The 13,301-nt window shown below is 45.7% G+C and overlaps 1 protein-coding gene across 1 annotated transcript; it reads left to right on the plus strand.

Annotated features, from left to right (window-relative positions):
- Positions 1–609: 609 nt before the first annotated feature.
- On the plus strand, positions 610–7,576 carry Ervw-1 (endogenous retrovirus group W member 1, envelope). Its single transcript, XM_085840881.1, has 3 exons — positions 610–1,259; positions 4,836–5,126; positions 5,812–7,576. The coding sequence occupies exons 1-3, from the start codon at positions 610–612 to the stop codon at positions 7,574–7,576; spliced, it is 2,706 nt and encodes a 901-aa protein (XP_085697007.1).
- The last annotated feature ends 5,725 nt before the right edge of the window (positions 7,577–13,301 follow it).

Raw genomic sequence — 13,301 nt, forward strand, 5'->3', positions numbered from 1 at the left:
AAAGCTCTGCATGAGTCTCGACCCCAGCATGCTGGCCTGAGCTCTCGTCCTGTCTTGTTCTGTCTCACTTTCAATAAACTTCCTCGTGTGATCACAAGAACCGGTCTCAGTGTCCTACTGGGTGCGCGGCGGTCCCGAGACTTGAGTGAGGGTCTCCCTACGGGGGTCTTTCATTTGGGGGCTCGTCCGGGATTTGCGCGACCACCCAGGGGTCCTAGACCCACTTAGAGGTAAGATTCTCTGTTTTTGTCACAGTGCTGTGTCTGTATTCTGTGCGATCGCGGTTTCGGTTTTTGCGGACGCTCAGTGAGACTACGCTCTGGGAGAGAGAGTGGTGTGGATAGAGGGTAGACGTACCCAGGTGTCCACCGTCCGTTCGCCCTGGGAGACGTCCCAGGAGGACAGGGGGAGGACCAGGGACGCTTGGTGGACCCCCGTGGGAAAAGTCAGGAGATAGTCCTTCTCCTTGACGATCTGTGTCAGCGTTCTGATTCTAGGCCGACTGACTCTTTTCAGTGCCTTTGGTCGACACAAGGTCGACGTCGGTTTTGGTTTCTCTTTCCTCTTGTGTTTGTGTCTGCTTTTATTGTGTGTGTTGTCGAGCTCGAAATGGGACAGACAGTGACGACCCCTTTGACTTTGACTCTTGATCACTGGACTGAAGTAAGGACTAGGGCCCACAATCTGTCAGTAGAAGTTAAGAAGGGACCTTGGCAGACTTTTTGTTCCTCCGAATGGCCGACCTTCGGAGTAGGTTGGCCACCGGAGGGAGCCTTTAACTTACCTCTTATTTTTGCTGTCAGGCGCATTGTTTTCCAGGAAGTAGGAGGACATCCTGACCAAGTCCCCTATGTCATCGTCTGGCAGGACCTGGTCCACAATCCACCACCTTGGGTTAAGCCTTGGGCCGTGGGGCCCTCCGGAATGACGGTGGCAGTCGCAGAAACTAAACCCAAGCAGGCCCGACCCTCGGCTGGTCCTCCGACACCCCCGAAGATCTACCCTGAGATCGAGGACCTTCCGTGGGCAGAATCGCAGCCGCCCCCTTACCCTCTGCCACGGCCGTCTGCACCCCCTGCCCAGGCCCCGCCACAGGCCCCTATTGAGAGAGACGGAGCGGTAGGGCCTGCGGCTGGGACACGGAGCCGGAGAGGTCGTAGTCCGGAGGGGGGACATGGACCTGATTCCACTGTCACTTTACCCCTCCGTGCCTATGTTGGTGGCCCCCCACCAGGCCCCGACGAACTTGCCCCATTGCAGTACTGGCCTTTTTCATCAGCTGATCTGTACAACTGGAAAACTAATCACCCTTCCTTTTCAGAGAATCCCTCGGGCTTGACTGGGCTTCTCGAGTCCCTCATGTTTTCCCACCAGCCCACTTGGGATGATTGCCAGCAACTTTTGCAGGTTCTCTTCACCACGGAGGAGAGAGAAAGGATCCTGCTGGAAGCCAGGAAGAATGTCCCAGGACAAGATGGGACCCCCACTAATCTCCCCAATCTTATAAATGAAGCCTTCCCCTTGACCCGTCCTAACTGGGATTACAACACTGCGGAAGGTAGGGAGCGTCTCACGGTCTACCGCCGGACTCTAGTGGCGGGGCTCAAAGGGGCCGCACGGCGACCCACCAATTTGGCCAAGGTAAGAGAGGTTCTTCAGGGTCCAGTGGAGCCGCCCTCTGTTTTCTTAGAACGACTAATGGAGGCTTACAGGAGGTATACACCGTTTGATCCCTCCTCAGAGGGACAACAAGCAGCCGTGGCTATGGCTTTCATTGGTCAATCAGCCTCTGATATCAAGAAAAAATTACAAAGATTGGAGGGGCTCCAAGATTATACTTTACAGGATTTAGTGAAGGAAGCTGAGAAGGTGTATCACAAGAGAGAGACAGAGGAAGAGAAACAAGAGAGGGAGAAGAAAGAGATAGAAGAGAGAGAGAATCGGCGTGATCGCCGCCAGGAGAGAAACTTAACTAGGATTTTGGCCGCAGTAGTAGGTGAAAGAAAGTCAGAGAAAGGACAGTCAGGGTACCTGGGCAACAGGGCAAGAAGACCTCCAGGAGAACGGAGACTTCCACTTGAAAAAGACCAGTGTGCTTACTGTAAAGAGAAAGGACATTGGGCCAGAGATTGCCCCAAAAAGAAGCCAAGAGGACCCAAGGTGTTGACTTTGGGAGAAGACTAGGGGAGTCGGGGCTCGGGTCCCCTCCCCGAGCCTAGGGTAACACTCTCTGTGGAGGGGACTCCCGTTAATTTTTTAATAGACACAGGAGCAGAACATTCAGTCTTGACTAAACCGTTAGGACAATTAGGAAATAAGAAGACTATGGTAATAGGAGCTACTGGCAGTAAATTTTACCCCTGGACCACTAAGAGAGTTTTGGAAATAGGAAAAAATCAAGTAACTCATTCTTTTCTCGTGATTCCTGAGTGCCCTGCGCCCCTTCTGGGACGGGACTTGTTAACCAAACTAAAGGCTCAGGTTCAGTTCACCTCAAAGGGGCCAGAAGTCACCTGGGGAGAGACCCCTATAGCGTGTTTAGTTTTAAATTTAGAAGAAGAGTATCGCCTCCATGAACCGGGTCCTAAGCAATTGCCAGACCCTGAATGGCTATCTGCTTTTTCTGGAGTCTGGGCTGAGCAAGCAGGAATGGGATTAGCTAAGCAAGTACCACCGGTCGTGGTAGAGTTAAAAGCCGATGCCTCCCCCGTCTCGGTCAGACAATACCCTATGAGTAGGGAAGCCAAAGAAGGCATCCGGCCGCATATTCAGAGACTGATAGAGCAAGGAATTCTAGTGCCTTGCCAATCCCCTTGGAACACTCCTCTCCTGCCAGTGCGAAAGCCTGGGACTAATGATTACCGACCAGTGCAAGATTTGAGAGAAGTTAACAAGAGGGTGCAGGACATTCACCCTACCGTCCCAAATCCTTACAACCTACTAAGTTCCCTCCCGCCAGAGCGGACTTGGTACACTGTTCTAGACTTAAAAGATGCCTTTTTCTGCCTTCGATTACACCCTAACAGTCAGCCATTGTTCGCTTTTGAGTGGAGGGACCCAGAAGGAGGACACACGGGCCAGCTAACCTGGACAAGGTTGCCCCAAGGATTCAAGAACTCCCCTACTCTTTTTGATGAAGCACTCCACCGTGATCTTGCGCCTTTTAGGGCGCAGAACCCTCAGATTTCTCTCTTACAGTATGTAGATGACTTACTGGTTGCAGCCTCAACTCAGGAACTGTGCCTTGATGGAACCAAGAAGCTCCTGAATGAATTGGGTGAGTTGGGGTACCGGGTATCGGCTAAGAAAGCTCAGCTATGTCGCACCGAGGTGACCTACCTAGGATACACCCTCCGAGAAGGAAAGCGATGGCTCACCGAGGCCCGGAAAAAGACTGTGATGCTGATCCCAACCCCCACCACCCCGCGCCAAGTACGTGAGTTTCTGGGGACGGCAGGCTTTTGCAGACTCTGGATACCGGGGTTCGCAACACTGGCAGCCCCTCTATATCCACTTACTAAAGAGAAAGTCCCATTCACCTGGACTGAGGAACACCAAAAAGCCTTTGACAGCATAAAGGCAGCCTTACTTGCAGCCCCCGCTTTGGCCTTGCCAGATCTGACTAAGCCTTTTACCCTATATGTTGATGAGCGGGCTGGAGTAGCCCGCGGGGTTTTGACTCAGACTCTGGGGCCCTGGAAGCGGCCAGTGGCCTACCTATCTAAAAAGCTCGACCCAGTTGCCAGCGGCTGGCCCTCCTGCCTGAAAGCCATCGCGGCAGTAGCCCTGCTTGTCAAAGACGCTGACAAGCTTACTCTGGGTCAGCATGTGACTGTAATCGCACCCCATACTCTGGAGAGTATTGTACGACAGCCCCCTGACCGGTGGATGACTAATGCCCGGATGACCCACTACCAGAGCTTGTTGCTAAATGATCGAGTGACTTTTGCTCCACCTGCCATCCTCAATCCTGCCACCCTCCTCCCCTTGGTGGATGACTCTGTTCCTGTACATCGGTGTGCCGATGTGTTGGCTGAAGAAGCTGGAACAAGAAAAGATCTGACTGACCAACCATGGCCGGGTGTGCCAAATTGGTACACAGATGGCAGCAGCTTCGTGGTGGAGGGAAAAAGGAGAGCAGGAGCGGCAGTGGTAGACGGAAAGAAGGTAATTTGGGCAAGTAGCCTTCCGGAAGGGACTTCAGCTCAGAAGGCTGAGCTTCTGGCGTTGACCCAGGCACTGCAGATGGCTGAAGGTAAGGCAATCAATATTTACACTGACAGCCGCTATGCATTTGCCACAGCCCACATTCATGGGGCCATCTACAAGCAAAGGGGACTGCTCACCTCAGCTGGTAAAGATATTAAAAACAAAGAGGAAATCCTAGCCTTGCTAGAGGCTATCCACCTGCCAAAAAAGGTGGCTATTATCCATTGTCCAGGCCACCAAAAAGGGCAGGACCCTGTGGCCCAAGGAAATCAGATGGCTGATATAGCAGCAAAGCAGGCAGCCCAGGGGGTGATGGCTTTGGCAGGAAAGAGTGGGCCCTCATCAGGACCCTCACCAGTGACTCACCCTAATTGTATATTCTGCCAAAAGGAAGCAGTCTTGGTGGGGGGAGGCGAGCCCCAGCCCGGACCTCATCAAGCAGCTCGCCAGGACCAAAAAGAAGAATATGATATCAGGGAGCTCATCTGGACTGCGGACCGGCTTCCTTATTTTTCTCAAGAGCATATCGAGCTGTCTGCCAAACAAGGGAGAGAGTTTGTCCAGAAACTGCATCAATTCACCCATCTAGGGGTTGACAAACTCTTGAAACTTATTAAAAATTCCAGGTATCAGATCCAAGGATTAAATGCGGTGGTACAACAGGTAGTGGAGTCCTGTCGGGCTTGTACGCTCACTAACGCTGCCCGACCTTATAAAGAACAAGGAAAAAGGCAACGAGGAAACCGTCCTGGAGCTTACTGGGAAGTTGATTTTACTGAGATCAGGCCAGGAAAATATGGTAATAAATATTTGCTAGTATTTATAGACACTTTCTCAGGATGGGTTGAAGCGTTCCCTACAAAATCTGAGACGGCGCAGGTGGTTGCCAAGAAGATTCTGGAAGAGATTCTGCCTCGGTTTGGGATTCCCAAGGTAATTGGCTCGGACAACGGGCCCGCATTTGTTGCCCAGGTAAGTCAGGGATTGGCCTCACAGTTGGGGACTGATTGGAAGTTACATTGTGCTTATAGACCCCAGAGCTCAGGACAGGTAGAAAGAATGAATAGGACTCTAAAAGAGACCCTAACTAAATTAGCCATTGAGACCGGTGGTAAAGACTGGGTGACCCTCCTTCCCTTTGCGCTCCTTAGAGTCCGAAACACACCTGGACGTTTCGGCCTCACCCCTTATGAAATCCTGCATGGGGGACCGCCCCCCTTGACCGAGTCTGGCGGGATATTGGATCCCTGTGCTGACTCTTCCTCACCCTCTGCTCTGTTTACTCATTTAAAGGCCTTAGAAGTTGTCAGGACACAGATCTGGGACCAGATCAAAGAAGCATATGCACCAGGGACTACAGCAGTACCCCACGGGTTCCAGGTTGGAGATTTGGTCCTTGTCAGACGACATCGAGCCGGTACTCTTGAGCCTCGGTGGAAAGGACCATACCTGGTGCTGTTAACAACCCCCACGGCAGTAAAAGTAGACGGAATCGCCGCCTGGATTCACGCCTCCCACGTCAAGAAGGCTCCTAGCCAGGATGAAGACAGCTGGACGGTGGCAGCTACTGACAATCCTCTTAAGCTTCGCTTGCGTCGCAAGGATCACCCTAGGCCTGAAGGACCACAACCCACACCAGTCTCTGACCTTAACTTGGCAGGTTCTCGGTCCTGATTCGGATCAGGTCTTGTATACCGCTTCCAAACCGGCACCCCCAGGGACGTGGTGGCCAGACCTAGCCTTTTGCCTCAAACAGATTATTCCAGCTGCTAGAAGCACTCCCCATAATTTAGTAAGAAGTTATGGGTTCTATTGCTGCCCAGAGCACGGTAAGCGGTCCGAGTGTGGAGGGCTAGCCTCCTCTTATTGTGGCCAATGGAGTTGTGTTACTTCCAATGACGGTGATTGGAAATGGGCTAGTAGTCATGCCCCTGATAAGGCTGAGTTCTCTTTCCAGAACACAGGGCCTGGACCGCATGCCATAATGGAACTGTATGGAAGAACTGACTGTCGCTCTGATGATCTAGATAGAATACTGATCAAATTTACAGACACAGGGAAAAATCAGGACTCCAAGGCATGGATAAGGGGCATGCGATGGGGAGTAGTTTTTTATGACTATAACGGGGAGCCTGGATCGTCAGTCATAGTTCGTTTGAGCATCAGTAGCCCCCCAGCCCAACCAGTAGGACCTAACTCTGTTCTAGCTGAAAAGCCCTCAGTACCACTTCCTAAACCTACTCCACCAGACAATTTGGCCAAGACTCACACTCCTTCCTTAGATCGGGTTACTCCCAGGCCCCCAGACACTGAGAATCGCTTGTTTAGCCTAGTACAGGGGGCATTCCTGGTCCTCAATCGCACTAATCCCAACATTACTCGGTCTTGCTGGTTGTGCTATGCCTCAAGCCCCCCTTATTATGAAGGAATTGCTCAGATCAGGACTTATAATAAAACTTCAGACCACTCTCTATGCCCTTGGGGGGAGAACAGAAAGTTGACTCTGGCAGCAGTCTCAGGAAGTGGACTTTGTTTAGGTCAGGTACCTCGTAACAGACGGCACCTCTGTAACCAGACCCAGGACGTCCAGTCTAGTGAAGGTGGTCAATATCTAGTGCCCCCCAGGGACACAGTATGGGCTTGCAACACAGGTCTCACTCCTTGTGTGTCTACTTCTGTTTTTGATGGTTCCAAAGATTTCTGCATTCTGGTTCAACTTGTTCCTAGACTCCTGTATCATGATGACCGCTCCTTTGTAGATGAGTTTGATCACCGAGTCCGCTGGAAGAGGGAACCTATCACCTTAACCTTGGCCGTACTTTTTGGACTAGGAATAGCCGCTGGAGTAGGTACAGGTACCGCTGCCTTAATTCAGACCCCCCAGTATTATGAAGAATTACGTGCGGCTATGGATATTGATCTTGGAGCTATAGAACAGTCTATAACCAAATTAGAAGAATCTTTAACTTCCCTGTCCGAAGTAGTTTTACAGAACAGGAGGGGACTGGACTTGTTATTCCTTAAAGAAGGAGGACTCTGTGCTGCCCTAAAAGAAGAATGTTGCTTTTATGTTGATCATTCAGGAGTAATCAGGGATTCTATGGCCAAGCTCAGAGAACGCTTAGATATGCGTAGAAGAGAAAGAGAAGACAGACAAGGATGGTTTGAAAGTTGGTTTAATAGGTCTCCATGGTTCGCTACCCTTCTCTCTACTATAGCTGGGCCCTTAATAATTCTTATGCTCTTACTTACTTTTGGACCGTGTATTCTCAACAGACTAGTGACCTTTGTAAAGGAAAGAGTAAGTGCTGTTCAGGTAATGGTCCTGCGGCAGCAATACCAGTTTTGGCAAGAAGATAGCATCTAGCTCTAAGATTAGAGCTTTTCACAAAAAGGAGTGGGGAATGAAGAATGGAAAATTCCTGGTAACCTGCTAAGGTCATAAACACTTGAGTCATAGGCATCTGGTCCCCAGGCCTCAGCCACTCCCGGGACATACCTTACCTTTCCTGGAACAATCATAATGTTCCAACGACCTCTGTAGAATGTCTCAACGCCCCAGAGGCATTGCCTAAGGTAGCGCATGATCGATGATCTAATTGTTGAAAATATTTATGATTTCCCCTCCCTTCCCCTGGTTTGTGGTTTTTTCCTTTAAAAGCTCTGTAAAACTTCAGGCCGGGGTCGAAACTCCTCTACTCCCGCCTGGAGCATGAGTCTCGACCCCAGCATGCTGGCCTGAGCTCTCGTCCTGTCTTGTTCTGTCTCACTTTCAATAAACTTCCTCGTGTGATCACAAGAACCGGTCTCAGTGTCCTACTGGGTGCGCGGCGGTCCCGAGACTTGAGTGAGGGTCTCCCTACGGGGGTCTTTCAATATGAATTTATCTTACAATTCTTTATTAGCACCACAGCAGCCTTAATAGGATGTCAAAACTTTGCTTTGAGGTGAACGCCACCTCGACCTCGCCTGCCTCCGGCCCGCTGCCCAGGCCGAAGAGGCTGAAGCAGCCAGCTAAGAAGCGTGGGTAATGGTGGAGCACCCCGAGCCCCAGCAGGAAAAATACGGCCACCCTCAGTGGGGACAGGTGGATGCCAATGGGGGCCACAGGTGCTTCAGGCCCAATCACAAAAGAACTCACATGATATGTACTCACTGCTAAGTGGATATTAGCCCAGAAACTTAGAATACCCAAGATACAAGATACAATTTGCAAAACACATGAAACTCAAGAAGAATGAAGACCAACGTGTGGACACTTTGCCCCTTCTTAGAATTGGGAACAAAACACCCATGGAAGGAGTTAAAGAGACAAAGTTTGGAGCTGAGACAAAAGGATGGACCATCTAGAGACTGCCATACCCAGGGATCCATCCCATAATCAGCCTCCAAACGCTGACACCATTGCATACACTAGCAAGTGTTTGCTGAAAGGACCATGATATAGCTGTCTCTTGTGAAACAATGCCGGGGCCTAGCAAACACAGAAGTGGATGCTTACAGTCAGCTATTGGATGGATCACAGGGCCCCCAATGGAGGAGCTAGAGAAAGTACTCAAGGAGCTAAAGGGATCTGCAACCCTATAGGTGGAACAACATTCTGAACTAACCAGTACCCTGGAGCTCGTGTCTCTAGCTACATATGTATCAAAAGATACATATGTCAGCCATCAGTGGAAAAAGAGGCCCATTGGTCTTGCAAACTTTATATGCCTCAGCACAGGGGAATGCCAGGGCCAAGCAGTGTGAATGGGTGGTTAGGGGAGTGGGGGGGAGGGTATGGGGGACTTTTGGGGTAGCATTGGAAATGTAAATGAAGAAAATAACTAACTAAAATAAAAAAGAATATAAAACAACAACAACAACAAAAACCATGACCTCTTCACTCCAATGTCTGTCTATCAGACACATTGACTTACTGTGGACTTCTCCAATTCTAGTTTAGGTCTCAAACTGGCCTTATATTCTTCATCTTCTTTCAGACAAATAGTTTCTCAGAAATAGTAGTAAGAACAATATGTACAGTAAAACACAAACAAGATAGAGATAAAGAGAGAGAGAGAGAGAGAGAGAGAGAGAGAGAGAGAGAGAGAGAGAGGCAGATAGATGATTGAGAGACAAACAGGCAGTTAGTAAATAGATAGGTTTTTCCTTCACAAGTATTAAAATAATTAAACCATTTAAGAAAGAAAGCACTGGGAGTTAAAAGAAAAAAATCTTACTGTGTGGGTATGAGAGAGAGGGAGGGAGAGAAAGACAGATAGACAGGCAGACAGACAAAGTTTGGAATGTAAGAACTGGGGTGGAAAGGAGGAGAAGGAGGGCAGCAAGTTTGGAATAGGAAGCTAATATCAACCCTACTGAGAAGAGCATTACACTCCCCATGAAGGACAGTTCCCCTTTCTTTAGTGAGACAGAAAATTTCTGTATGAAGCAAGATATGCACTTGTATGTCTACTTCCTGTATCAGGAAAACTAAAGCATCAAGAGGATAAACATTGTATTCTTTTGGTTTATAACTACTATTATAAGAATTTTAAATTGTACTTATAGAACCCAAAAGATAGATTTTGAAATACATTCATTCTTTAAAACAAAGGCATAACTTTAAGAATACTTGATGAATTAATTGGAAATATCTTATGGAGATCTGTATATACATATACTTTTTACATTGCAGAGCTACTTAAAGCCTAGGAGAAACAATAAATTCCTCTAACCACATTTCCTTAAACCAGAGCTGTTATGCTTACAATCATATTTGAACAAGTCTATTTTCAAATAAGGCATGACACAAAACACTGCTTTTCAAATAAGTGATTGCTTTGAATTCTGTAACCTGCCAGTACATTCTCTTCACGGTAGAAAGTGAACTACTTATATAATTAATTTAGTTGGTGTTTTTACTGACAGCCTAGTACTTGGCTCATTAAACACATATTCACTGCATATCTATTGTTCTTGTCACTAGGGAGATATAGATGGATGGGGTAGATGCCGGAGTTATGGCCTCTGTGAATTTTACAATCACAACAATGGTTACAAGAAAAAAAAAATAGCAACTGTGGGATTTGTGATGAACAAATTAGATCAGGGATTGGATATCAGAAAATAAATTACATCCACAGGGAAATGATCTTTAGGCAAAGACAAAGACTAAACAAAATTTATGTAGGCTTTGCACAAAAGGTTGGGGGACACCTGGGAAAAAGCAACAAAAAAAGAGGTTGTAAATAGAAGTAAGGAGAGCTATACAGAGAAGCCCTGTCTCGAAAAACCAAAAAGAAGAAGAAGGAGAAGGAGGAGGAAGAGGAGGAGGAGGAGGAGGAGGAATTATTGAGAATTTAGGGAATTTAAGTATGATAAGCTTTATATATCAGAAGTACAAAATATTGACTAATGCAGGAAGTTATAGAACAAGATAAATATTTAGAAATGTAGAAGAATGGCATGTGATGTTTCAGGAGGATGGTACCATGATGAACTATTAGTGTTGGTTACTTTATATTTGAGTGGTGGTGACTATGGTTTCATGCCCTATTTGCTGTATGGAGACTGTATCAGAGGAAAAGAATTCATTGATCCAGGGATGAGAGGATGGCCATTTATGTTTAAATGATGACAAGTAATTGGAAAGTGTGAACAGATTCTAAACACACTTAAGAGATAGAATTCTAATATAGTATGTAATTGGATATAGAAGAAACTGGAAAGCAAATATGTGGTCTGGATATTTAAAAAGTAGATGGGAAAAGGGAAGTTTTGAAATTGTACATATCAGTGTGGCAGTGAAACATGGGAAGGGAGGTGTGGGAGACTGCGAACACATCAGGCATTTGGCTTTCTTAAGGAGAAATAATTCCTCCAGTAGGCAAGTAGAGAGGAATAAGGCCTCAGTGGAAATAGAAGAAAGTAGACAGCTTCAGCATTGAGAAGTTTCATTTGTCCTGTATGGGATTCCCATCAGCTCTTTCTCTGCAACTTGTAAACTGAAGAAAAAGCATGCATACACAAAAAGGATGTCAAGGTTTCAGTTGGAACTAAGAATTGTGTAAATGCTTTGTGTGGGAATTGAGAGATGAGTGAGCAGAACACATTGTTTTGCCAAGTGTTCAAATATCTGTTTAAATTGGAAAACCGAAGTTCAAAATAGCATAATTTTCAAGAAACAGAAGAGCAAGAACCCTAAATGCTCAGGTTTTTGGAAATACTGCACAATTATTTTTTGAATATCAAGTACACAGGGTTGTGAAGAGAAGATTTGCATGCATTTATTTATATACATATGTGTATGCAATGCATATCTCTTAGAAATTTTGATCCAAGTAATTGTTACCAACTGGAACAGTGATGCTGGCTGGCCACTGGACATCTTATTTCACAAGAACAAGTGGTGGTTTAACTCTAGTTTACCTTGAAATCTCAAATAAGGGAAAGAGTTCTGGCCTTTTCTCAACATCATAAACAGCATTCTTAGATGTTTTGGGAGTGATCACTATGGCATAGAATTATGTTGTGATGAAAACACCTAATTCTCCTCTGGGCCACTTATTCTGAGTTGTAGGAATGACTAATAAATGAGAGTGTGGAAGAAATGACTATTTGATGAGGGTGGGTGAACTCTAGCATGCCTCTCCTTACAAGCATAGCATGAAGCCCTTGTTGTATGTGTCATTTTGTCATCTCTTGAAAATAAGAATGAGGATGGTTATCTTCCAGGAGCCACAGGATTTTCAGTTATTTACTGGGAGTTCTCGTTCCTTTGAACTTTTCAAATATATGATTTTAAACTCTGTTTAAATAAGCTGCATTGTCATTAAATTGGTTCTTTATGTGAGAGTCCTCTGTCACACTCAAAATTGGTTCTTTACTTATGAATCCTCTGGTACACTTCTATATAGAATAACAACTTCTATATATTATATTTTCAATATAAAATAGTGCCACATTTAGTAACAAAGTTTAAATGATTCATTAAACAATTGTTATTGATGATTTATTGTTCACCAAATACTGTGTTACACTGACTTCACAGAGTTGAGAAAAACAGAGAGAATGTGTAGGTTAGTGGAGGAAATGAGCATCAACAAATAGATACAGAACTGCATTAATAACTGAAAGTTTAAATGATATTCCAAGGGAAAATAGAGGGTGGTGACAGAGAGAGGAATTCATTTGATGTTAATAAAAACTTTGGGATAATAAGAAATAATCAAAGTTTCAATCCCAGGATTGTTGTTACCATTGGGTGGACAGTTCTTGACCTCAGGCAGATATCTTAGTATCGGTGAATGTTTGACCATCTCCTGATTTCTACCTTTTATATATCAGGTGCCTAATTCCTGTTTAAAACCCACTAATTTATAAAATATTTTCAAATCATCCTTGCTGAAATAACTCTAATTTAAATTGAGATAGAATGTTTCAGAAAGACCTAGACAGGAGAAAAGTAACAGCAGAAGACTATGATCTCAGAAAGATAAACTTCATCAGAGAAGTTTATGGGGAAAAATAGTGTTTGAACAAAAGAAGAGCAACATTAAACACAAGTAGTGAGGGAGCAGGCAGTGCCAGAATGTAAGGCCAGAAACAAGGTCCAAGGAACTTTAAAGACAGTGTTGTAATTATTGCCAAGAACAAAGAATGTCTCTGAAGTGGGAACGTACAAGATAGTTACCAGTGGGTATGTGGCAAGATCAAAGATGCAAATATTGCTTGAAGCTGGCGGATTACTCCGAAAACAGTGGATAGGAGAGAATATGAGCAAACAGAGAGGCAATGCTGAGGGGCTAGTGGAATTTTCCAACTACTGTCTTGAGCTAGGATGCAGGATAAAGAGAGAGTAATAACTAGAAAGAAAAAGCTTAATTTTTGGAAAAATAAAAAAATTGGAATTAGCAGAGGAATATTGTTCAATGAAAAAGATAAGAAGTAACTGGCCTACCCATACCACCAAATGGTTTTTAAATCCTTAGACTGGATTTGGGTTCACTTCATTTGTTTAATAAAATTTTTAGCTGTTCTTAATCCTATATGATATTTAAAAGAAACTAAATTTCACAACCTTTCATATGAGCATCCTAAAAATAAAA

Source organism: Mus caroli, unplaced genomic scaffold (assembly GCF_978045245.1).
Source record: "Mus caroli unplaced genomic scaffold, Mus_caroli_1 scaffold_7, whole genome shotgun sequence".
NCBI classification, from domain to species: Eukaryota; Metazoa; Chordata; class Mammalia; order Rodentia; family Muridae; genus Mus; species Mus caroli.

Bases quoted from the DNA above. Each gene is read 5' to 3' on its own strand.
- Ervw-1 (XM_085840881.1), top strand. From the start codon at position 610: ATGGGACAGACAGTGACGACCCCTTTGACTTTGACTCTTGATCACTGG. The intron at 1,260-4,835 runs GTACTGGCCTTT...TAAAAATTCCAG, and splicing joins GACGAACTTGCCCCATTGCA to GTATCAGATCCAAGGATTAA. The intron at 5,127-5,811 runs GTTTGGGATTCC...TTGCGTCGCAAG, and splicing joins CTGGAAGAGATTCTGCCTCG to GATCACCCTAGGCCTGAAGG.